This window comes from Corapipo altera, unplaced genomic scaffold, assembly GCF_003945725.1.
Source record: "Corapipo altera isolate COAL_440 unplaced genomic scaffold, ASM394572v1 75, whole genome shotgun sequence".
Classification (NCBI taxonomy): Eukaryota; Metazoa; Chordata; class Aves; order Passeriformes; family Pipridae; genus Corapipo; species Corapipo altera.
This window is the reverse complement of record NW_020884887.1, coordinates 5,325,942-5,351,621: the sequence shown is the minus strand read 5'-3', so window position 1 is coordinate 5,351,621 and position 25,680 is coordinate 5,325,942. Positions and strand designations below refer to the sequence as shown.

General features: G+C 41.3%; 2 protein-coding genes across 2 annotated transcripts; both read right to left on the bottom strand.

Annotated features, from left to right (window-relative positions):
* Window positions 1-321: 321 nt before the first annotated feature.
* On the bottom strand, window positions 322-5,666 carry SPINK9 (serine peptidase inhibitor, Kazal type 9). The gene is made up of 3 exons (XM_027643445.1): window positions 5,402-5,666; window positions 3,286-3,305; window positions 322-2,135 (listed from the first exon to the last, which is right to left on the bottom strand). Exons 1-3 carry the CDS (start codon window positions 5,454-5,456, stop codon window positions 2,004-2,006), a joined length of 207 nt encoding a protein of 68 aa, XP_027499246.1. The 5' UTR covers window positions 5,457-5,666; the 3' UTR covers window positions 322-2,003.
* Window positions 5,667-13,929: 8,263 nt separating this feature from the next.
* Window positions 13,930-22,322, bottom strand: IL12B (interleukin 12B). The gene is made up of 7 exons (XM_027643554.1): window positions 22,254-22,322; window positions 19,478-19,562; window positions 18,116-18,391; window positions 17,498-17,615; window positions 16,282-16,475; window positions 15,340-15,485; window positions 13,930-14,066 (listed from the first exon to the last, which is right to left on the bottom strand). The coding sequence occupies exons 2-7, from the start codon at window positions 19,560-19,562 to the stop codon at window positions 13,938-13,940; spliced, it is 948 nt and encodes a 315-aa protein (XP_027499355.1). The 5' UTR covers window positions 22,254-22,322; the 3' UTR covers window positions 13,930-13,937.
* Between the last annotated feature and the right edge of the window lie 3,358 nt (window positions 22,323-25,680).

Sequence of the window (25,680 nt, the reverse complement as noted above, 5' to 3'; positions counted from 1 at the left end):
TTAGGTTTGGCCCAGAAGCGCAGTTAAATATCTCAACATACTAAAGCAGAGGGTGTGAATATCCACTTAGGCTGTAACTAGCTGAGCTAGAGGGCAGAAAGTATTCACAAATTGTCTGCTGGATTTTCTGACATCACGAGGAAAGCCCAAAGTTTGCCCTTGTTTTCTCAATTTGAACTTTCTTTTCTTATTTTTATCCTTTTTTCAGTCAAGATGACCTGTTGTGAGAACCTCTTTAGGTAGACTGTCCAGAGCCACAAGCCTCTGAGCTATGAGAAACTTCTACCTTTCTCATTGCATTCCTGCTGCCTAATTGCTGGGACCTGGTTTCCATATAAACAGAATTCATGACACAGAATTCTGTGTCCAGCAGTTCCAAAATTTTCCTCCTGTGTAAGCCCAGTGAAGTCAGTCATTCATCATTTTAATTCTGGGAAAATGGATTCCCATGACCAACTATTCAACTGTAAAAGACACAAACTGGCTTAATAATGAAGAAAATAAGGATGTAAGGCAGAACAGAAATTTCTTTAGGTCTAAAAGCCACCAACTTATCAGAAGTGAAAGGAATCATTAATGATCACATTTAAATGACAGGATTTAACAAAGATACTGCTCTGAAGCCTATACAATCTTACAGTGTACCAGATTTGATTCATTTAAAGGAAAAAAAAAGAGGCAGATTGAATGGTAAATTTCAGTAACATGAGGCCATCTAGTGGAATACAACTTTTGTCTTCCAGTCTTAGATTTTTTTACCTCTGGACTTAGTCCCTGCTCCACAATAGTTTTCTGTAACTTGGGAAATACTTGTTTCTAATGGATGCAATAAACTTATTCTCTAGGAAGTTCACCATGGACAAAAGCAAAAGAGTTAATGTTTATTTTAATAAACACGCTAAACAACATAAATGAATCAGAATCGCACACAGATAAAGGAAAAATAAGCATTTAAAATTTAGCTTCAAAACTGGAAGAGTCAAAGCACTACCTAAGTAAGCTGAAACCTTTGGAAAAAGGTATCTGCTAAAATTTCTGGATAAGTGGAAGAAAACACTTTATCAACAAGGGGAAGAGAAGCCATGCCTGCACTGACTTGTGTCCACTCAGATCAGGTGGCATTGTCAGAAGATTTGAACTTTAACTTTGTAGACCAATGTATAATGAAGGGCTCATGTAAAACCAACTTTCCTCCTACAGGAACAGGAATGCTCCTGAGAATCCCAAGCAAGTGCATTTCAGGGAGGACAGAAGTGTCAATCCCAGCACTTTGGAGTGGAGCAAAGCAGCAAATGAGAGAACACAGGTGAAAAACAGATTTTATGCTTTGTTTGCCACCGTCAGCACAGGCAGGATGAATGAAATCCAATTAAGAGACTGTGGTAGGGCAGTGTGAAGCTGTTCTCAGCACTCTTCTGTCATGCAGAGCTCCTTCAGCAGACCCCTACTTGCTTCACACGTAAGGCACCTCTACTTCTCCTGTAAAGGAAGGGAAGAACATCAATATTGCAGATAGAAAGCTCAACGTCATGCACTGAAATCTCTCCAAAGCCCTTTGCTAACAACTTGCTAACAGAGAAGACACCATAAACATTTGTAGCAGATGTGAGGGCATTGATCTGTAAACACCTTTCCTTTGAAAATTATATATTTTATCCATAAAAAGCAAGGTATTTCCAGTACCACTTGTGAATTATATGACCCAAGCTAGGTCTAGGTACCATGTTTGGCCTGTGTTGCTCATTGGAGTCTTCTCCTTACTGTCCAGCTTCTACAGTTTCTGCTACAATAGGAAGTTGCTCACACAAATATCAAAGTCATTTGTTTAGACCAGTTGGACCTTATAGGCAGGAGAGGCAATTAATCTGTAAAGATTAAGCAAAGGAACAGAAAACTAGCGACCCTGAAAAAAAAATGATAGCACTTAGGTGGAATGGAAATCCCAGATAATTCAGCTAACCTCAGATTTTGGCTAATTCAGGAGTAATTAGGTAGAGCTGTACTTACAGGACTGCTTTGCAGAAAGAACATTTGTTGTTATATGTTTTTCCATCAGAGCCACAGAAGGGTTGATAGAGTCTTTCACAGTAAATGGGTTTTCCTCTCTCTAACCTCCTGTATTCACTGCAGTCCACCTGCAAATAGAGTGTCATTTTTCTTTGAATCCATCTTTCTCACATTCTCCATTCACCTACAGAAATAATGAATGTATGACATTTTTGGACGCGCTTGTCAGCTGCTCTAGAGCAGTGCAGTCAATGAGGCTTTGCCATTTGTATTAGCTGAGCCTAAGCCTCAAAATAGAAATGTTCCTTATCACAGAGATGTGTGTGATGATGCCTGTGACACACACTGAGCACCTTTAAGGACTGTGCTCTCCATCTGAATAGCATTACATTCACTGGAAAAAATACAGTTACAGAAAAGTTGAGTATTAGTACTTTTTTCTAGCTGATTGCAATGGTTAGTAAATTCAGGTGAGATTACTTCTTGAGGCTTTCTCTCTCTTTATTGCACAATATCAGCTCTTGATGCTTTTTACACTGGGGGAAAGTTCTGCCCAGGTGAAATTACAGTCCTGTTTAAGTATTGGCATGAAAAGGAATTGTTGGAGGCCTCATCTGATAGCGGGACTGTATTCATTACAGACTTAGCCATGAAAATGGGACTACAAATGTCCAGTTGTTTCTTGAACACCTCCAGGGATGGTGACTCCACCACCTCCCAGGGCACCCCCTTCTGATGTTTGCCATCCCTTTCCATGAAGAAAATCCTCCTGAGTTGTGCTAATATGGACCCAGCTCTGTGTGTGGGTGATTTTTCATTCCCCACTATTCATCACTGGACTCTGAAAGGTGTTGTCCCTGCTCATCCAAATAAGGATTCTTTTTTCTTGGTGTCTCATTTCTTTCAGAGGTTGACCCCAGGATGACTCCAGCATAACCAGAGAGAAATTAAAACCTCCAAGTGCTGGACTTGGGACCTGAAAGTCATCAAGAAAGACTTATAGTGTCATAATCAGATAAATATTTTTAAAAATCTAGATTTCTCTGACTTAAAATTTGTCCTTGCCCAGTTTCTTGCCTAGAATACATAACAGGTAAAAACATCTGGAAGTTGTCAGGGCAACTGTATGAAAACCACATATCTCAGAGTTGGGGATTTCTCACTGAAATCTCAATACATGGCTAGCAATTAATTAAAGTTTAACATGTTTGGTTTTTTCCTGACCTCATGTTGTTACAAACTATATAGTTTTATCCAGAAATAAAGAAAATTACTCACTTCATTCTCTTTGTCAGCATCTGCAATAAAACAGAATCACAAAGGATAAAATAAAAACCACAGTTAATGAACACGCAGTTTCAAATCAGGATGATTTCATTAGTCTCAGCCCTTCCAGCAACACCAAATCTCTTAACTCCTTGAAATAAATACTGACAGAGCTTTTCAGTGTTTAATAAGACACAGGTGTCAGAACCTATTAAACAAGTGGACATTATTCTAGTATTTACCTCAGAAACCTCTGTTAGCTGCTAGGACAGCCTCTGTTGTAGAAGCAACTGGAGCTATTGTTCCCCCTTTCACCACAAAAAGATTGAAACCCCAGAAGTCAATATTATATTCAATGGCCAGTCTGTTCAGGATCAACTGGTTGTTGAGCATGACTGGGTTTTATTTTAATTCCTAAGTTTGTAAAAAGAGTTGTATGTGGTTGTAAGAAAATCATGTGTTCCTTTTATACTTTGATTTTCTGTCAATAATGAGGATAAAACTTCATTAAACTATAATATTAAATATATGTAATAATGATAATCCAATTTGGATCATAATACCACTTTAAAAAGTGATTTCCTTTGCTGGTCAATACAGATTCTAAACTGATTGACTCCTATTTTGTACACACACGGCATCTGATAGAATGGAACCCTGTTCCGAGGCGGGGCTTCAAGGAGCTGCTTCAAACAATGCTAATTACACCTCCCAGAAAGTAATCAAGTGCCATTGGCATGTCTCCATTATGGTGACACATTTGTTACTTTCTTTAGGAATGTGTTTGTTCTCCTGTCCTGTAATCATCATCCTTGGGGATTGCAAAGGGTAAAAGTTATCAGGCAGAGACTTCTGTGCAGAAGGAGCAGCAGGAAAATTTGTTACAGCAGTACAGCTCTAGCACTTGTCTTTTGGACTAAACGTGGCTTTTTCTGATCTTTAAAACCATTAAACTTTCCACTGGAAGTTCCTTTCATGGAGCTCTTTACATCGTCTCATCAAATAAAGTTGTTCAACATAAAGAAAACAACCATAAATAGTGCTCCATGTCAAATTTCAATCTGTGTCACCAGAGGTTTGACAGTTTTCATTATTCTGGAGTTGGGTTAGATTTAATCCACTTCCCCCAAAACATTAGCATGTTATTTTTTTCTCCAGTAACCTTTTAATAGCCACTCTGCATATGGGAGTGAATGCAAAGAGATGTCGCTCAAAAAGTAGTGATTCATAAAGTTTTAACGTAGACAGGATAAACTAAGAAGTTCAAGGAAAAGATTTCCTGGAATTCTTATGGAAGTAATATTTATTTATTATTCTGCAGTAAATGAAACACTGAAAGAATAGTTTCTGTCAAATCATGCAATTTCATTGAAATTGTTGTTCATAAGCATTTTGAATTTGAGACAATTTTCAAAGCAACCCTTTCAGACCTATTCAAAATAGAAAAATATTAATTTGTTTCATAATTTTGGGTTTAATATTATTATTATTTTGCTTCTTTAATGTTCTTAATGCTTTTGAACTTCCATACTCCAGCAGAAATGTGGACTCTCAGTTATCTTAAATGTACTAACTTATAAGTATATATTTTACTGCAAGTTTTTAGTAAAAATAAAAATACCAAGTAAAGGCTGAAGAAATTCCTCCCAGCTCCCTATTTTATCACAGAGCAACTTGCCCCTCAAAACTCTCTGCAGCCTGGCAGACTAACAGTATGAAGAGGTGGTTTACAGCTGTATTATGTGTCCTGTGCATAATCAACTGTCCCCTGCGTGGTCAGTTTGGCAGGAGAAGGACCTCATCAGCTCCAACCTCCCTTCTCAGACAAAATTTAGAAATAAGTAGGTAAACCCAGCTGTAGTTCTGAGGCTTTGCAGTTCTTTTTAGTCACAGTGCAGAATGCAGCTCTGATTCACGCCACCACCAAGGAATAGGTTTCATCCACTCAAGTGGGCAACTGTACAGCTGGTACAATAGTGTTTGATAAATAGAGCACAAGGCTAAAATTTCACTTTCTGTCTCCCACCCAGCTCCAGGAACCATTGCTCGCTGTCCCAACACACTGAGAAACTTGCAGTCTTTAGACATAAGAGCTATAATATATTAGGAAATACAGGAGGTTACTCACTTGCCAAGCAAAGAACTGCCAGAGCGAGGAGCACAAAGACTCCTGTTGTCTTCATGGCAAACAGGGGTTCTTGACCTGTTCCACAGCCGGTCTGTCCTTCAAGTATTCCAGCACGTTTAGCTCCAGTGTGTGTCCATGTGTCTGTGGGAGCAGATATTTATATACACATGCACAAGGAGCAGGAACCCTGGTGATGAAATCCTCTCACACAGAACATAATTAGAAGAAGGTGTTGCCCGTGTAGTGTCAATAGAATGTCTTCTGTATAAGGTGAAGGTCATGAGTGTCCTAGCATGGATTGTGTTGATAGAGCAGATGTATTGTTCCTTGGCTAAGCCCCTTGCCTAATTAACTGTTCCATCTCTATCAGCAAGTCCAATGAGTGACTCAGTAAGGTGGTTACTTGTTGCTGGTCTGTTATTGCTTGTTGACTCTTAAAGATGAACATAATTCCCAGGGGAAAAATAATTCTTACTGGGTGTGTTCTAAATTCTTGCTGTTCTATCCCAGTAGAGCTAAAGTCCTTAATTCCTGTGGTCTTGATGTTTTGGAGCTGCCTGTAACCTCTGTTTAAGGGCAATGCTGATTACTATGGCTGTGCACTGAGCCCCTCTAGGCTGCTCTGGAAAAGAATGTTTCATTTGAACACCCTAAACTTCACAAAAAGCCCAGAGAATCCTTCAGTGTTCCAGTGTTCTCCTTCCTTTAAAATTCTGACACTTTAGAGATGAGGCTGTGAGAGGCAGAGCAAAGATACCACATGGCACTGCCTGGCAAAGAGCAGGGATGAGTTCAGAGCCATTGGGCATCCTGCTGAGTTACTGCCTGGTCTGCTGTCATGGAGGAGATTATTCTGCCTGCCCCTCTTCTCCTATTTTCCTATTTCCAGCACAGTAGGAGGGATTCTTTAAAAAAATCCAACATACCATTGTATTAGTGACTTAATCAATAGGCATCATTTTCTATCTTTTATAATACAGCTCAGATCAGGGGGAGAATCAGATCCGAGGCCTAATTTTCATAAAGTTCAAAGTGATGTGGAGTTTTGAGCCGATAGTTTGGTTTGAACCCATTCCTCCAAAATCATCTTGTCTTAGTGTAGTTGTGCAAATTGTCTCGATAGGAAAGATCCCTGCACACTACTACAATTCACAGTATTTCAGGATCACCTTCCCTCACTGCAAGGAATTGGGGCCATATGTGCTAATTCCGGGAAGACGGAGGGGACTGAAAGTTCTTACAGAAAAGGTTGTAATAGGTTGAGTAGACCTTGGGCCCCACTAATTTGTCCCAAGAAGGATAAATATCATCTTGTCTTTAAGGATTATAGGTAAGTATTAAATGGCTAATTTCTCATCGCTTCATGGGATGAAAAATATAAATGCCATCAAATTCAAGTTCCAGGATAGGTAAAGATCTGGTTTGAGCTGGAGCCCTGTAATACAATGCCTTTACTTCAGTGATTTAATATTTAATTTTCCTTTGTTCTTAACTTGGACACCTGTATACATTCCTTTGAAGTTGAGATCACAAGAGACAGGCTGTCTGGGACAGGCTGACTGGGATCAGTCTGGATTCTTCTGCTTTGGGATGTCACTGAAGTTTTTGTACTGTAGAGTCCAAAACCTTTCTGAAGAGCCTGGCAAAGAGCATGTACAAACTCGTGGAGAGTGTCCAGGACATGTTCATTGGTTGATGGACAATTACCAACATTAGGCAACAAGAGCAAAACCCAAAGCAAGCCGGAAGTTACTAATAATCTGAATAGTTTTGAGCAAACAAGACTCTTGAGGAAATCTTGAAACTGTGAAACTGCAGCTTGACAGAACACACCGGTTCCTTGACACTGGAATGAGGAAATCTGCCACTCTGGTTATGCTCTCTTGTTCTAATACAGTGCTCCACAGTGTCCTGTTTGATGCAACCTCAATATCCATCCCATCCCGCCAGCAGAAGAGTATAAACATCTGCTTCAGGTCTGCTAAGTTGATGTAGGAATCTTTTCTGAGGCTAGTGCAGGAAGAGATGACTTTTGGAGGTGGGAGGGGACCAAAAAGGGAGGCAGATTTTAAATGAGATTTTTCTTAGCATTTGAAAGTTACTTTTGTATTGGAAGGATTCCTAGTGCTTATTCTGTGCTCCATATCAGGAAAGCCATGGGGTGAATGTTTTTTTCTGGTAATATTTAGGTGTATTGTTAGAGCTTTTGAATCAAATAAAGATTCATTTCCTGAACAGTGGACCTTAAACTTTGTAGGGCTTGCCTAGACCTCTTAGATAGGAGGGACATAGTTGTGATGAGAGGCTGTGATATATTGTAGGGTGTGCAAACAGCAGCTCTTTCACAGCAGGGGCTCAGCTGAAATTCTGGAGATTTTTGTGTTTTGGAATATCAAAGCTGTCTTAGAGCTTTGGGAAGAAAAATGCCCTACTCAGAGAGCAACAGTCTGTTTCACTTTCTGCAGTGAGGTGTTACTCACATGCAGAATCTCAAACTGAAACTTGGTAAAGAGTAATGGCACAGAACACTTACTGCAACTTCAGTTTAGAAGGAGACTAAAGTCTCTGGATCTCTATTCCTTGCTTTGAAAATGGGCAGAATTCACATCAGCCAACTAGAGAAAATAGTCACTATTTGACTGAAAAAATGCTTTATCTGAGGCATCTTTCTTGTCCAAACTTGTTGTTTGCCCTGGTAGCTCTTTACATGGAGCTGGTCTGACAACCTGAGGCCTGTCATCCTCAGGCAGACTGAAGATTCACTTAGATCAGAGTGCTGTGCTCAAGAACTTCCAGTGGCATACTGGGAAGAGAACAGTTTTCATGGTGTGCAAGTTGGACATGAGTCAACAGTTTGCCCCTGTACTCAACAAGTCCAGCTCTGCATGCTGGGCTGTATTAGTAAGAGTGTAATTATCAAGTTCAGCACTGATGAGGCTGTATCTGGCATTCTGGGTACAGTTTTTGGCTCCCTGGCACAAAAAAAGGCACTGAAATACTGGATCAGAACCAGTGAAGGACCAACAAAGTGTTTAGAGGGATCAAATGTGTGTCATGCTAGAAAAGCTTGAGGGAAGTGGTTTGACCAGGTTGGAGAAAGACAGCAAAGTCTCGTTGTTTTCAGCTGCTCTTTCGGGACGTGCAGAGAAGACAGGAGCCAGAGTCTTCTTGGAGGTGCACAGTGAAAGGAAGAGACAGAACAGTGCAAATTGCAGCAAGAGAAATTCTAATTAGATATGAGGAAAACAAATTTCACAATGAGAGTAGTCAACAATAGGAACAGGTTATCCAGAAATCATTTGAGATACTAAAAAATGGATCTGTTCTGAACTGACCATAATCTAGTGATGGGTGTGGGTGTGGGGAACCAGGTGACCTCCAATGGTCCATTCCAAGGGAACTGATGCTGTGATTCCCACAGGAGAATGTCAAGTGTTGCTGACAGGCAGCTGCTCAGGGACTTTGTGGCATATTTGTCCTTATGAGTTAACATTTGACAAAGCAGACACAGACAGTAGATTAGCACAATGGATTGATTTTATCTACTTGGAAAACATGTTGTTTGTTGGAAAACAAATGTTCAGATCTGTTTAGGAATAGCTGCTTCCCGGAGCTGTGTCAGTAAGGCCTCTTCATCATACCTAAAACTAGTTTAGAAATTTATAGGAAACACTCTGTATTGAAGAATAGTGAGTGAAATTTTGACCTAGTCAGCAAACTCGTGAATATGTGTAGGTTAATTGTGGGCCTCTCATAGTTTTCTACCTTTATCTTTTTCTACCTTTATCTTCATATCTTGTCTTTTTATCTCTTCAAGTTGATCTTTAGAAGAAGAAAAAGTAATTACATGGTGCTACATCTGGTAAAATATTAGTGCATATTTTTCCAAGAGTAGGACAATTCTTCACAATTATTCATATATTGCTTTTAGATTTGGAGTGCTGAGTGGAGCACGAATGGGATGCCAAATATGCTGCTGCAGCACGTCATTAGTTAAGTACCTGCTTTATTCTGCATGGGAGGGTGTTCTGTGGCTGCATTCCAGAACAGTAACCTGTTCCTATTCATCTGATGGAGTGCCTCCCATTGAGGACACCAACAGTGGTGAAAAAATGGCACGTGGAATAGCTAATAAAAATATTCTCACGCACAGCACATAGACCTTTGAAGAATGCACAAGCCAAGATAGACCCTGCCATGGTCACCTGCGTCGGTGATTCCAGCGCGTGTTTACTCGGGACGCGGCTCGCGGGCTCCCTCAATCCTGCTCTGGGTGGGTGGTTTGGGTTGTCCGCCCATGTGCAATTAACATATCAGACTTTTGAAGTCTTGCTCAATGGAAGATTTGAGAATCAAGTGATGTGTTTGTTAAGGCATCAAACTGGGCCAAAACAGTATTTGCCTGAAGGAAGGTGAGTTTCCCATTTTCCACACCTTAAGAGAGATCAAAGGAGCCTTTCTTTAACACTGCAGGTGTCAAGGCAGGACAGATCCCTGCTGAAGGTTTCAGGTGTTATTTCAGAAAGTAAAAAATAAACCCAACACCTCTCTACAAAGACTGGTGCTGAGCTTTAAATTTTTCTTTGTATCTTCTGATATCTCTAAGATACAATACAAGGATGTGATCCTGTTATCCTGCAAGGAACTGGTGGATCCTTCGAGTTACTTAGTGCCATACCATTGATAGTTCTGGATGGATTCTTCACAGGTAAAACAAAACAAGCATTAACAGCTTAACACTTACACTGAGTGTATTGAATAGGACTTATTTTAAATTGCCTTAAGATGCAATTCCCAGGTGTTCAGCACTTTGAAGTTTGGTCACACTGAACTCAGTCAAACTGACATGTTTGAAGCAAGGTTTCTTTTAAAGTTTTTTCATGTCTCAGAACAAGGTTGGAGGGTATAGACTGGGTTTGCCTGTATTAAAAATACCATTACTTTTATAAAAGAGAATATACAACTTAAGAAAAGGGATAGGATGAAGGTCAGCATGGAAGAAGGGATGGATACTAAGCATTTGGACCTGAAATCTGTATTCTCCCACAGAACCCTTAATTAGACATAAGCCTTTTTTCCCCCTTTTGCTACTAGCAAGTGCCTGCTTGCCCAGCTGAAGCACTTAGAGGATAGCAAGTTCCTACTGTAACCAATTAATGCCTCATTAAGGACACCAACTATTTGTCAAGCATTCCGTAAGATGAGGAGCACCCACAAAAAGCCCTGAAGGGAATTAGTCAGTCTCTGTTCAGTGGAGATTTAGGGAGGTGTGGTAGGCAAAACCTAAAGCCACAGGTTGAGTGATGAGTATGAATAGAAAGCTGGAGGAGCTGCCCCTTCCCAGAAAATGGTGGGATGCAGAGTCGGGAGTAGGTCCAGTATAAGACTGTTATCTATTTATACAGTTAATGACTCTCATGCCTCAGGAGCCTCAGGAATAAACTTAGTTCTATAATTTTATTTCAGAAGCTTTGATTTTGCAATCTAAAGTTTTGGGGGCAATTTTGTACATTGTGCAGCCTGACTGAGTCTGTGCATTGTGACATTTATCAGAAGGTTTCCAGATTATTTACAGTGCAACAAGGAGAGGAATTAAGAAAGAGAAGTCTAAGGAGTAACTGACACATCAACTATTATGTTCCTAAATGGAAGGAGTATGTTAGAAAATTGTCTCCAGTATATGGAGCCACCATAGGGAATATTTGGGCTGTGATAGTAACACCTTTTTATACAGTCTAGACAGTCCCTCAGAGATGGGAGACTGACAATTTTTAGAGGAGATATTCACAGGCACTTGAGTCCATATGAGGCCCAGGAAATCGATAATCAAGGATTAAAGCCAACTTTATGTCTTAGAGAGCAGCCATCTTATAATTAACCTGATTTCTGCAGAAAAAGAGGTAGTTTCAGGCTGCACTTTGTTATTTTCCTGAAGAATCTTAGCCAATGACTTCTCTCACTGGCTCCTGATTCCCCCATAATCCATGCCAGAAAAGCTTCCTGTAGGAAGGTTTAATTCACCTTATGGCATCGTGGCACAGAAAGGCAGATTCCTCTGTAGGCAATAGATCAATATAATCTTTGTCAGGATACTCATAAATTTAGCCTGAGTATTCCAGAGAACGGAAACTGGGCTGGACCCAAGTTAATGAGAGGTTGCAGTGATGGGTTTCAGTGGTGCCAAGGTTTCAACCCAGTTGTCTGAAGAACAGGAAGGTCGGTCCTATGAATTCTGAACACTGCACCGACAGGATCAGAGAGAAACCTCAAAGACCTCAAGATCTATTTCAAGTGGTTTCAGTTGCAAACCTCCTGACCACAGAGGCCAGAGAACCTCAGTGTTCTCTTTGCCTGCAGAAGAGGGTTTAGGGGATCTGGCTGACTCACTGTTGCCACTTTGCTGGGTGGTCCTGCACACTTTTACAGGCCATGAATTTGTTAGTATTAATCAGTAATAATTTCTTTGCCCTACAGACATTTTTGCAGGAGTAGTGTATAACATTCTGGTAGAAAAGTGAACAGTGACACAAACCATCCTTAAAAAATCACAAGTAAACCAAATTTTCTTGTTTTCAGATGTATTTATTATTAGCTCGTAAAAAAAGTACAATAAATTGCATTTATAGTAGAAATAAGACACATAAACTTAATATATTACTAGCACTTGTAGCTAGATTGTCAGCAGTTTTCTGAAATATCAGATATCTCACACATTTCAATCTATAAATCTGAAATTACCACCATGGCTAAGACTGGGAAAAAAGGAAGCATGGTTGCAATGAAAGTCTTTCTTTAATTTCACTGATTCTTTATCAGGGCTTAAAGTCTGAATCATCAGATATTTTACTATTTTGCCTTCCTGTAAGTCAGGACTCAGGTGTTTTGACAAATTTTGCCCCATCCCTGGAAGTGTTCAAGGCCAGGTTCGACAGGGCTTGGAGCAACCTGGTCTAGTGGAAGGTGTCCCTGCCCATGGCAGGGGGTGGAACTGGATGACCTTTTAAGGTCCTTTCCAACCCACACCATTCCATGATTCTATGAAAAATACAGAGGCTTCAACACATGCTTCTGCCTTTTTCCAGACCTGGGGACTTACTCTGTGAGCAGTTCAGAGCCAGGACTTGAGGTGTTTTACCTAAGGTTCTCTGAAGACACCAACTCATGATACAGTAGTAGGGAGATACTTTCAAAATGAACTATAAAAATCTGTATTCAAAAACACTAACTTTAATTAGATGCTTAACACCCATATATAAAACCTGTTAACAATTGGTTTCTGAGGTATCAGATACAGTACAGGTGTAATTTCAGCTGCCATGGTTGTAGCTGCAAATTTCTGACTCCTGTGCCCTGTGCCTGTGGCACAGCAGGTTGGAATTCATTTTATTGTCAGTAAATTCCACTGCAGGAGATGCACTGGATACACATGGATCACTGAATAAAGGGCCTCCAGTGACCACAAGCATAGAGGAAAAGGAGGTTGTTTAGGATGGGTTAAATTCAGGTACTGGCTACCAGTTCCTTTCCTGTTCATGAGTGGTGGTAATAGGAATTTACCACAGCACTCATGCAGCCAAGGCTTTCTATGCTTACACATTCCAACAAAAATAAATAAAAATATATAATTAAATAGACACATAATCAAACCATTAAATAATGGAATATTGAAACAGTTCTTTCTGGAATTTACTTTACAAATAACATATGAAATGGTTCAAATAGTAACTGCCATCAACTGCCCTTGCAATTCATGTCAATAAATAAATAAATAAATATATAAATAATGAATAAATAAATAAATATTAAATAAATAAATGAAATGTAATAATGTGAACCTACAATAATAGCTGACAGCAACATATCAAATTCATGTTAATATAACATGATGTATGCTAAAGGTGTTACTCATATCTGGGGAATTTAAGAGCTGCCAAAATCAGGAACATATTCATATCTTAGAAAAAAAGATGTTATGACTTCTTAATAATCTCAAATGCAGATTTTTCTTCAAATTGTGCTTATATTCTTGTGCTGGTTCATTCTTTGCTTTCTTTAGGAGTATTGTGCCATCCTCCTGGAATCTCTTACTACTTATCTGTAACATAAGAGAAAGCAAATTTATGTAAGAATTATCTTAATTCTCCTCAGACCCAGATTTTTAGTCCACAGGCCCACACCATGCAAGGCTCAGGAGGCTCTGTGTCTGATGGGGATCAGGGATTCAGCTTCAGCTGATGCATGTGAGACACTATAACCCAACCCATGTCCTTGAACCTACATCCATTGTTTCCTCTCTGATTTAAATGGATTCTAATTGTTTCCTCGATTACATTTGTAAGAGAATCACCATTTAGGCAGCCCAACACATTTATTCTCTTGCAGATATTTAATGAAAAAGAATATTCAGGAGACAAAAATGGTTACAAGGAAATGTAAAATCAACAATCATTTAAGAATTAGAAAAAAAAATCATAGACTCCATACTCTTCTAGGTAAGGAATCATCCCTGCTTCTCTAGTAGAAGGTTCTTTAAGCCTTACCTGCAGAGTGAAGACCAGTCACTCCAGGATGAGTGGTAATAACGATCCCTGGCCTGCACAGAGATCTCATCCCTTGGCCCGGTGTTTGGAAGGTGGAATGACTGTTCATCAGTATCATAGACGACCTGTGAACAGGGCACAGCTCCTTCAGTGGGTTGTAAAGGTTGAGAAGCACATACAACACAGCACCAGAAATGTTCCAACAAGCTCATGTCGCTTAAACCCCACCGGCAATCTGGTGTTTCACAGGCACCAGTACCACCCACAGACAGCAAAGGCTTGTGAGAACTGGAGCCTCAGCAGAAACCAACTAAACAGCCCATGTGAGAACTTGAGTCACAGCAGAAACCAACTAAACAGCTCATGTTCCACTGAAGTTGGTGTTCTAAAGTGATCCAAACCCCAGACTGAAACACTCATTAAGACAAAGGGATTATTTATTTATCTGGGGTTTTCTCTTTTTTCTTCTTCTCCCAGAGTGGGAACCGTAAAAGACAGAGGTTACTCCTTTTCAGTGTCATTGAAATTCCCACTGAGGACCTGTGGCTGATACAAGAAGCATCTGGAGACTCTCCAGCTTCTCCACTGAAGGGACTGTAGGAGCCAACACTACTAAAATCAATGGGGGAATGGCCCCATCTGCTGGTACGGGTGAGTGGATTCTGTCCACAGAGGAAAACACATCTTATTTGGATGTGTCTCTGGATTAATCCCCTGACAAGCTGGGATGATCACTACATTTGTTTGCTTTTCTGATTGCTGGACCAAGGCAGAGCAGCACTGCAGTTCAGGTCCTGCTCTGTGGTCAGCTGGTCTTTCCAGTTCTCTGCCAACCCAGGCAAGTCACCATCACCACTGTGTGTCCATGAGCATCAGCAAAGGAAGAAAAACCATTTGTGATATAAAACTGACACAGAGGAACAATGTTTAAATAATAATTAAATAACTAGAAATAGAGTGGCAAAGACCACAGACTGAACAGAAATGATTCCAAATGAATCGGTGATTCCTTATTTCTTGTTATCCTATAAAGTCTGAGCTGCCCAGGTATGAACAATATATGAGGAAATCCATGTAACAGATCTGAGGCTTCTTGATTTGGAAATTGGGATTTTCACACATTAGGACCCACACAGCCTACTAATGAATTGGTAAATACTTTTCTCATGCTAGCACAGCTATGGAATACTGGGCAGGATTTTCTCTCCTCAGTAACATCAGGGATCTTACTGCTCATAGAGCTGGGAAGGTGTTTTTCTGCCTAGGCAGAACTTGCCACATTTGGGTCTGAGCACCCTTTTTTTTTAATTTTAGTTCGTGATTCTTACATACAAAGCTTATATTATTTATACTGTCTGCTCAAGCAATAAAATTGTGTTTCAAGTGTTGTGGTTTTACCTGGGTTTTGCGTTTCTTCGCGCTTTTAACTTTGACCTTAAAAGTCAAAGGGAAGTAGGACTTCGGGGTGCTCCATGTTTTGGGATATTCCCAGGTCACCATTCCATTTGTGGCCACATACTGACATTGGGGTGGGTCGGGTTTTACTGCAAGAGAAAATATAGAGGTAATTAATTCACATTAGCAACATAATATCGGATGTTGGTGTCCTACTGTTGATAGTTTTATCGGAATGAGCACTGGGAGACTCCAGGAGATTAAGAGAGGTGTAGATATTATGTATAAGAACTGCCTTTTGTGCTTCTCACAGAAAATAAAGCACACTCCCATAATATCTCTGGGTGAGATCCTGGGGGTTTTTTCACCTGAAGAGTTGCAGAGGGCTACATTGGACACAGAGGAATATCTTCAACCTCTGCTGACTATTAGGGCATTTAACAAACACCTGTTTCTTTAGGATGCTGCCTCATTTTCACATGCCCTGTGGCATCATGATCACAATTTATCTCCTCTTATTCCTATCCATTTCTATTAATCTGCCCTGGATGCCCATCTGTAGGAATGGATCAGGAGGGAAGCATGCATAGCCTTAACAAGTTCTCAGAGAAAAGCCTGCTGGGTTATTGGTTGTTCTCTGACTTCTTCCCCATACCCCTTCTGAAACATGCCCATCTATTAGAGGAGGCTACAGAACTTCTGGGACATGTGGGTGTGAGAGGGTTGAGGTCACAAGCCAGGAAGATATTGCTTCTTCACTTCCTCATCCTCTTCCAGGCTGCTGCTATGGCATGTTTTCCCCTGTTCCTGTAACTGGGGGCTTGATGCAGATTTACAATATAATAGGGCAGGGATTCCCAAGGCTGGTGTGATCACCTACCCCTAGTTCCACTGTCGGCAGCAAGAATAAAGCTAAGAATTGATCATGATTCCTGGTCTACTCACTGATATCTCTGATGAAGAAGCTGCTGGTGTAGTTCTCATATTCCACCTCATCGATGACCTCCAGGAACATGTCAGTGGGCTGGTGCTCTTCAGCAAAGGGACAGTAGTTTTCTTTGCGGCACTGGGACGTGTATTTGGTCACTGATCCATCGGTGTGAGCCACAGGGCTGCTGCAGGTCACATCTCCCTGAGGGCTGGACACAGAACAGAGTAAAGGAGTGGGGATGCTGGTTGGTTCTGAGAATGTGTTGCCACAACAACAACGACATGTAGTGTTGTACGGTTAGGTAAGGTAATATTTTGATGTTGTTTGTATCATTTCATGGCTGCCCTTCATCTGCTGCAGAAAAAGCTCAGTGGGAGTTCCTGCATTTTCAGTGCTGTAGGACATATTAATGTAAAATCACAACCACACCACACCCCCTGCCTTAGGAGAAGGAATCAGTGTTTAATCCTAAAGTAGGGTATCTCTGTTCTTATTATTACCATCCCGTGGCAAGCTCTAGTATCTTACTTCATTCCTTCACCCTCTCCAAATCCTTACTGAAGAAAGGAGGGAAGGTTGAGAAGTATCTATTGGGAAATAAATACCAAAACCCATCTATGAAGTACTACCTGAATCTGGTTCTATTTTTGCTTTCAGCTAAATAAAACTTGTTTCTTGTTGTTTCTTCTTTAATGAACTGAACTTTGCTGAAGTACTCCATGTTTTGGAGAAACCCCCAGGAGTGGTGGGAGGCAGGAAATCCCCCCAAGGTTCCCGTCACACATTTCCCTCACAGGTTTCTGCTGTGTTCCTCAGCAGAGACTTGTCAGTGGGCATGTGGCCTCAGCCGTGGGTGCAACCTCCCACTCCCTTCATTCTGTAGAGAGAGGACTCGGAGCTGTGGTTGTTTCTGCTTTTGGCTCAACTTCCTCTCTCTCCTCCACAAACTATTCTGCTATTGCTTAAGTTATTCTGTGGCTGAAACAGCCCACTGGGGGTCATTCCATTTTCATGTCTTTATTAATTTCTGAGCTACTTCCATGCTGTTATTAGTTAACTTATTCCCTGTGATGCCTCAAAATATTTTGCAGATATTCTGGCTCTGCAAGAGAAATTTCTTCCTTTCTACGTGTTCTAAACAGCCTAAAATCTGGGATCTCCTAGACAGAGTAACACAAAGGGCTTCTCTGGCCTTACTAAGAGTTTGTTAAGGAAAGTACAAGTTCTTACCCTTTTAGACTTTTGATGGTGAACTTCACATTTGGATTCTCATTTTCTGTCATCCATGAACACATGAAAATTCCAGAGTAGTTCTTTGCCTCACATTTTAAAAACGTCCGCTTTGGCTCTAGATGGAAAAGGAAAGAAAACATTATTTATTTATTCTTCTTGCTGAAATGGTCAAAGCAGAGACAAAACAGCAGTTCAATGGACTTATATCTATTTTGGCAGGTGGGTCCACAGGCAGACACAGTCTGAGGCTGTCCCGTGGGCAGCCACGTGTAGTTAGAGAGCCAAATAACAGGTAGTGGCCAAAGCCTGGTTCACGTGGCACTACATCAACGTGGCATTGACAGAAGCCAGAGCACACCCAGGCTGTGGCAAAGAGCTGTCAGGAAGAGATTTACACAGACAAATGCACTGTTCCTTCTACAAAGAAATCCTGCAGCCATGCAGTTGGCAAATCCCTGTGTTTGTTACCACAGAGCCACTGAAGGAATTATTTGCATTCCACTGTCAGTAAAGCCTTCAAGAGAACCCATTTTAAAGTAGGTGTTTCTCACACATTTCCAGAAAGCTCCCTCTGGCCCTCAGTGGCCTAAGAAAGGAACATCCCATCTTCCATACCTTTAAAGCTTTTCAGAATCGACCTTATCATTTGCCCATTGGAGTCGATTTTGCTTATGAGGAAGAAATTATAGCTGAGGATTTCATGCGTATTCTCTGCCAGACAGGTGTAGTTTCCAGCATCTGGGAACTCCTTCACTTCAGCAATCAGAGTCTTTCCTTTTCCTTTCCATTCAGAGTCCTTTTTCCAGTAAACTGCTTCATTAGGTGAGTTACAGGTGAGCTCCACTCTCGTAGCTGGTGTCTCAGCATTCCACTCAGATTCTATGACATACACTGGACGTGGCAAAGAAAGAAATTAGCAGCTACTCCTACGTGCCAGTGGGAAGGTTGGACTGAGTCCTTTTCCTCAGTTCTACTGTCCAGGAGCTCAACACTCCCATGAGTTGTAAGTTCCAGTGAGCTCTAGAACCTTCTCACCAGAGCATTTCACCACCAGAATAGGAGCTTTAAGGCTTTACCACAAAGGAGAAACACTAAGAAATACCTGTCAAACACAGAATCTTAACTGGCAGAAAACGTTCAGCTCTAGGAAGTTTGGAAGTTTCCCAAACTGCTTATGGACTTGTGAAACACAGGCAAGGTGAGTCTTACAGACTTCAAACACAAAGTTTACTCCCAATGCTGACAAACAGATTTGCAGTTTTCAGCACCGTGGTATTGCCCAGAGAACCCACAGGATATTTTTTTTAATGTAAATATATGGGGAAAAGTAATTTAATTCCTTTTTAGAAATGGAACACAATTGAGGATATTTTTTCATGTTGACTTGGGTCCTTCTTTTTGGACAATTGCCTTGAAGGCAGCTTGGATTATGGAGCTACACTGAGTGAATAAGAACAACAAATTTTATTATCTGAATTTAGCCAAATTTTCTGGTAAATTATTCAAAAGAATTGTTTGTTTATTACCCTGTATTTTTACAAATGTATTTACATTTGACTTATTTGCCAGAAAAGTTGATAAACTATTTCTAGGGTTTAAGTTTTACTTAGAAATATTTTTTCCACAATTAATTCTTCACTTGTTTGATTTTGGGCTGTTACCTAAGTCACAAGAGGCTGTTTCTGCCTCCAGGCTGCATGACTGAAACTTTTGAAACACGAGGAGAAGGAATAGGAAATAAGACAGTTGCTAATGCAAATATAGCAAATATGCTATTGTATGACATTTTAGGACTTCTAAATATTTCTTCCAATAACTCCAATTAATTGGCTAATTATTGACAAACAAAGACATAGGAAGAACCTTGGCCTAAGATACTATAATTAACAAATTCTGTGCATGTGGCCACAATTATAATTCAGAAATCGCCATGTTCTGAAGGCACCTGAAGGTCTCAGGAGGTGAAGACTTGCTTACCATTTTCCTGAAGTTTCCACTGCACAGCTTCCAGTAGGGCAGCAAAGGAAAACAGTGAAAGTAAGGCACAGAGCAGGTGAGCCATCTGGAAGTAAAAAATAAATTGCTGAACTTCACTGAGGTTGGCTGAGTGTGCATTGAAATCAGGCTCATGCTGGACAGAGTGACAAGACAGGGTCAGTCCCAGTGAACTAAGAGACATTCTCTTGTTCTAAAAGCTCTTGGACTATGTAAAAATTGAGTTTGTAACACTATTTTGATCCACTTGTTACTTTCACCACAAGCCGGATTAGAGAAGCAATCATGGACCTGAGAGGAAATTGCAGTGATCTGTCAGGAGCTCAGAAGCATCCTCAGATCCCTCAGTTAAATATTCCTCGTGCAAGAAAAGTCTTTCTGATGCCAGTGAGGCCAGTTGTATGAACAAGGCACTGGACTAAAGGATCAGTGGACATTAAATTTCATTCATACAAAGCTTATGGGCGAAACACATCAGGAGTCCTATTAAAACAAAAGATTGTCAATAAAGGGAAGGGCCTGCTGAAGGGTTTTGCTGGACCGTTGTCTCCTCTATTTGCAGAAAGGGCTGGATACATAGATCATTGTTGCTGTGTGTGTAGCTGTATTTACAATACATAAATGCGTATTTATACTGAAATAATTCAAAATACTGCTAGAGCTCTTTATGAAACACCAAACACCTTTATCAAATATTGTAGTAATCACTGGGTGCATAAAAAACTTTAACAACAGTTATTTAGATACACTTCCAGACCTTTCTTAGATGGAGATTAAGCAAATTGAATAGGAAAATGGCTTAGAAAAAGAGACTGGTGAATATAGCTTTCAAAGCCTATTCTGACTACAATATGAGTCCAAACGCACAAGAAAAACACAAAATTAAGTGCTTGGGGTTTTTCTCCTCCCAAACCAGTCTTTTTTTAATAAAAGGGGAGTAGCCCTCCTGATTTCTTGAGAGTATGTGTTCCTATGTGCACCAAATTTGTTCCTCACTGGCAGCTCCTGCTGTTATGAGCCATCCTTAACCTTGGTCAGAAATCAGCTGTCCCTGGTCCAGTGCCCTTTGGATTTGTGCACAGCTATTAATGGGACCAGAAGCTACCAGCAAAGTATCTGGAGGGTGTTTAGGAGAGGAACCAGCTCCTGTTGCAGCTGCACTGAGAGCGGCACAAACCCCAGTGAAAAGCTGGTTACCATCAAGCAGCCAAATACAGAATCATTTAGGTTGGAAAAGACCTCTAAGACATATAATATCCTATTAGTAGTGTATTGCTTCATTATAAGGCAAGTACTCTTTGCTGATGATTTCATGTGCAGGCAGGATTAGCTGGAATTTCCAAAAGAAAACTACATTTTGCAACTTTCTGAAAAGACATCGATTTCTGTCATTGAAACATGACATTCATCACTGCACTTCATAAATCCAAAACTAAACATCAAAACACCAACTAAAACTGGAGGAGCGTGATACATGCCTTTCCTTCCATAGCAACCTTTTGGCAAAATTAAAACCTCCAAACCAGAAAAGTTTCTCCTGCTTTTGGGGGGAAGCTTCACAGATTTGTGATGAAAGAAGTTAACAATTTTAATGGAAATTATTCTATTTTTGAGATGGAGGGAGAACACTCCCTCCCCCATCTCAAAATTTTATTGAAAAATTAATCAGAAATAAACTCAGTTTCTGAACATCATTAATCAGTGCAGTTGCCTGAGCACTTCATAGATGAAGAGAGCATTCCAACATCATATGTTCAGAGAATCACAGAATTATGGAAAGGTTTGGATTGGAAGAGACCTTAAAGATCATCCAGTTCCGCCCCCTGTCATGGGCAGGGACACCTTCCACTAGACCAGGTTGCTCCAAGCCCTGTCCAGCCTGGCCTTGAACACTTCCAGGGATGGGGCAGCCACAGCTTCTCTGGGCAACCTGTGTCAGGGCCTCGCCACCCTCACAGGGGAGAATTTGTTCACATACATTCAACCTGAACCTGCTCTCTTTCAGTTTGAAGCCATTCCTCCTTGTTTTATCACTCCAGACCCTTGTCCAAAATCCCTCTCCAGCTCTCTTGGAGTCCCTTTAGGCACTGGAAGGGGCTCTAAGGTCTCCCCAAAGCCTTCTCTCCTCCAGTCTGAACACCCTCGGCTCTTCCACCCTGGCTCCAGACCAGAGGAGGTCAGGTCCAGCCCTTGTAGCATCTCTGTGGCCTTCTCTGGGCTTGCTCCAGCAGCTCCATGTCCTTCTTTTGCCGGGGACCCCAGAGCTGGAGGCAGCACTGCAGGTGGGGTCTCATGAGAGAAGAGGGGCAGAATCCCCTCCCTTGGTGTTCCCTCCATGATCCCTGTGATATGGAGCACAAGGTGCTGTAAATCAGCACAAATTCCTTTGCTGAGAATCACAGAATAATTTCTGTCAGCAAGGACCTCTGGGCCTCATCTGGCCCAGTCTCAGCTCTAGGCAAGGCCAAGTCAATGGAACAGTCTGACCATAAGTACATATTTGTCACCGTTCACACCCCAGCAACACCAGTACAGTGAGATAAAGAGATTATTACCTGATAGCATAGATAACAGTTCTGTGAGCTTTGTACATGCGTACATTATATGCTAAACTTCAGGGAGATGAGCACAGAAATACTATCCTGAGAAAAATGTCACAAAAACTATTTAAATACACTTTAAAATAAATAATTATAAGTTCTCATTAGTTTTATCTGAAGCAGCTGGTACCAGAGTAAGAGAAGAAAGGAATTCTCACCTTCTCCTGTGACGGCGCCTTTAGTGAAGTTGTCAGGCAGGTTTGATTTGTGATCTGAAGGAAGCAAAGTGCTGGCTCCCTTATAAATACTCCTAAACTCTGAAGGGAAAGGGATTCTCTGTTTCACCGCAATACCACAGAATTGCAACACGTGGTTTGAGTTCCTTTTTTACATAGTGGCACAGCTAAAGCAAAAAAAAAAAAAAGTTAGGGACTCCCAGGTAAACTTGAATGAGGAAATGAGATTATGAGATTGTTAAAATGACCTTTATAGTTTGAGCATTTCTTTTTCCTGTCTGATTCTCTGTCTCTCTCATACAGCCTGTTCATTATCTGAGGAAGAGTAAATACAGGCCAAATAAACTTCCAGAACTCTCTGATGGGAAATACATTATAAAGACAGAAAGAGAAAGTTAAATAAACTAAAACCATTTCTATCTGATAAGCATGAAAGAGATAATTACATGAAATACAATCCCAGCTACCACATCAATCAGAGGTAAAGGGAACATATGTATTTTTTAATTAGTACTTTAGAATTGTGTTTGTTCTAAGAATTGAGACTTAGGTCAACCAAAAAATAAAGAATTAATTCCGGCTTAGAAATAAAAACCTGGTATTCACGCACTATTTTATGTCGCAGTTTTTAAATATAATCTAATAAACCTGATGTTCCTTTTAGACCTCAGGTATAAGAAGAGCTCTGTGCTTAATATGGGCTTTGAAAATGAGGAAAAAGTTTTCATTTTTTTATTATTTGTGAAATAATAGAACACAATTCTCATTATTTGTCAGGCAAACCAAAAAGCAAAAAAAAGTTTTGAAATTCAACCTGCTTAGGAAGAGACATGACTCTATCCCATGTACTTTCCAGTGACAGTATTCCTACAGCCCAGCAGTAGTGCCACAATCCAGCAGTAAAAAGATGGTGCCTGTAGAATCATGGAATGGTTTGGGTAGGAAGGGGCCTTAAAGCCTGTCCAATTCCAACTCCCTTCCATGGGCAGGGACACCTTCCACTAGACCAGGTTGCTCCAAGCCTGTCCCAACACGGCCTTGAACACTTCCAGGGATGGGACAGACACAGCTTCTCTGGGCAACCTGTACCAGGGCCTCACCACCCTCACAGGGAGAATTTCTTTCCAATATCACATCTAACCCTGCCCTCTGTCAGTGTGAAACAATTCCTTCTTGTCCTGTCATTCCAGGTCCTTGTAAATAGTCCCTCACCATCTCTCTTGTTGGCTCCCTTCAGGACTGGAAGGCCACAGTTAGGTCACCCTGAAGCTTCTCTTCTCCAGGCTGAACAATCCCAGTTCTCTCAGCTTTTCCTCACAGCAGAGCTGTTCCATCCCTCGGATCATCTTGATGCCTCCTCTGGACTTGCTCCAACAGGTTCATGTCCTTCCTGTGCTGGGGACCCCAAAGCTGGAGGCAGCACTTGAATGGTCTTTCAGAAGTCCTTCACATGGATGAAACCACACAAGCATCCTCAATATGTTGCATATTTGGTACCCCCAAATATGGCAAATACATAAAACAAGAGGAGGAGCAACCAAAATTAGCAGGGAGATAAACTTATCAGCAGTTGCAGTGCATGGGGTTCCTGTTTATTGCCACACACCTGGGAGGCAAACAGCAGAGAGGGTGGAACCCTCACCTGGGGAGAGGGTAGTCTTGGGATTCTGGATTAACTGTGCTGAAAGCTTTACACAAAAGTACATAGTGCCAGTGGACTCCTTTCCCCTCCCCTCTTCCAAGAAACATGGCTTCAGTAGGATCATATACACCTTTGGCAGCTGAGCTGGAACTCCCTCCCATCTGACAGGACACAAAACTCAGGCACTGCAATCTCAGGTGGCCCTGATGACTCCCTGCCAATCCCAAAGTGCCCAACCTGCTCCTCAAACACTGGCCTCAGAATTCCCTTTGCCAGAGCTCATAGCCAGAGCTGGGCAGGTGGAGCATGAGAGCTCCAGGTGGGAGGGCAGCCCTTGGAAGCAGGCTTGAAATGGTGCCTCTGACACAGAGAAAAACTGTTCCCTTCATGTCCCAAATGCTGAATCTGGATCAAAGTGGTTTATTGATTTATTCCTGAAACAGAACTGACCAGCAATCAGTGAACTGTTCATTTGAGATCCGTATCAGTAATATAACAGAGAAGCCAGAGTTCTCGACACTTCCAAAATGTTATTAATAACTACAGAGCTCCACCCTCCACTTATCCCAGAGAGCTCTAATCTCCCTCTCCCACACGTACACACAGTCTTACCTGCACACACTGAGGGCCCGTGTGGGTTACAGGCCCATGTACCATCTGTGATCTGGCTGGTGTTTGTCATCCTTTCTCCCATGATCATTTGGGACCAATGTCTTCTCAGGCAGTTTTGGATCCTCCCTCCACATGGACTGTTTGTATTCCCACTCCTGTCTGAACGGCTGCTGTCATCCAGGACATTTGCAGAAGGTGGGCCATGGGGACACTGGCACTGCTCCTGCCATTGGTTTTCCCTGTTCAGAAGGAAAAAATGTCATCTGGGAAAGTGTGTGGAGAAAGATGGGGCAGGAGCAGCTGGGGCACATGTGAGTGAAAGGTATCCAATCCATTCCAGGTGAGAAAATTGTCTCCTCCTGATCCTGGTGCCTGACTAGCTTTGAATGCAAGTCAGCAGGAGGCTGGGCTGGGCACCACTGTCCCATTCATTGGCTTCTCCCAGGGGACACCTTGGAATGAGCACTGGGAGGAAGCCTCAGGGAACAGTGATGCTCCTTCCCCTCATGGCCTCAGCCTGTTGTAACTGCAGCCTCAGTCAGCACTTGGGGCAGCTCTCCTTGCACAAGGGGCAAAGAGCCCAGCCTGAATCAAGGTTCAAAAAAATTTGTTCCCATTTAAGTCCATTTCCAATTTCCAAAACTTCCTTTTGTTATAACTCACAAGTTTAACAGCAAGTCAGCTGTGACCGGGAAAACTGGAGAGCTGCATTAATTGATATAAATAAATACATATTTTCAGAGTGTGTTCTTGCAGAAACACTTAATTCCCTTAGCTCAGTTCTTGTCACAGGACAAATGGAGTAACATGGTACCCAAGTTTTATGCCAGGAATCCTAGATATCAGCTATGGAGCACAGACATATTTCTGTGGAACTTCCACGATGGGATAGTTTGCTATGATCCATCAGAGGAATTTTTAAATATTAAAACATAGAGATTGTGAAAATATCTTCGATGACAGTCTGGTTTTCCATTATGAGCTCATATATTCTAAAGGGGAAATTCAGAGGAGAGCAGCTTCTCTCCCATCTTTTTATTCTACTTCCCTTATGACACTGAAAGAGAATGGTGGAAACTCTCTGGTCATGTTTTGCTTTCCTCTAATGCCAAGGAAATATTCCTTTTTGGCAGAAATGGGAGAAATGGCAGACAC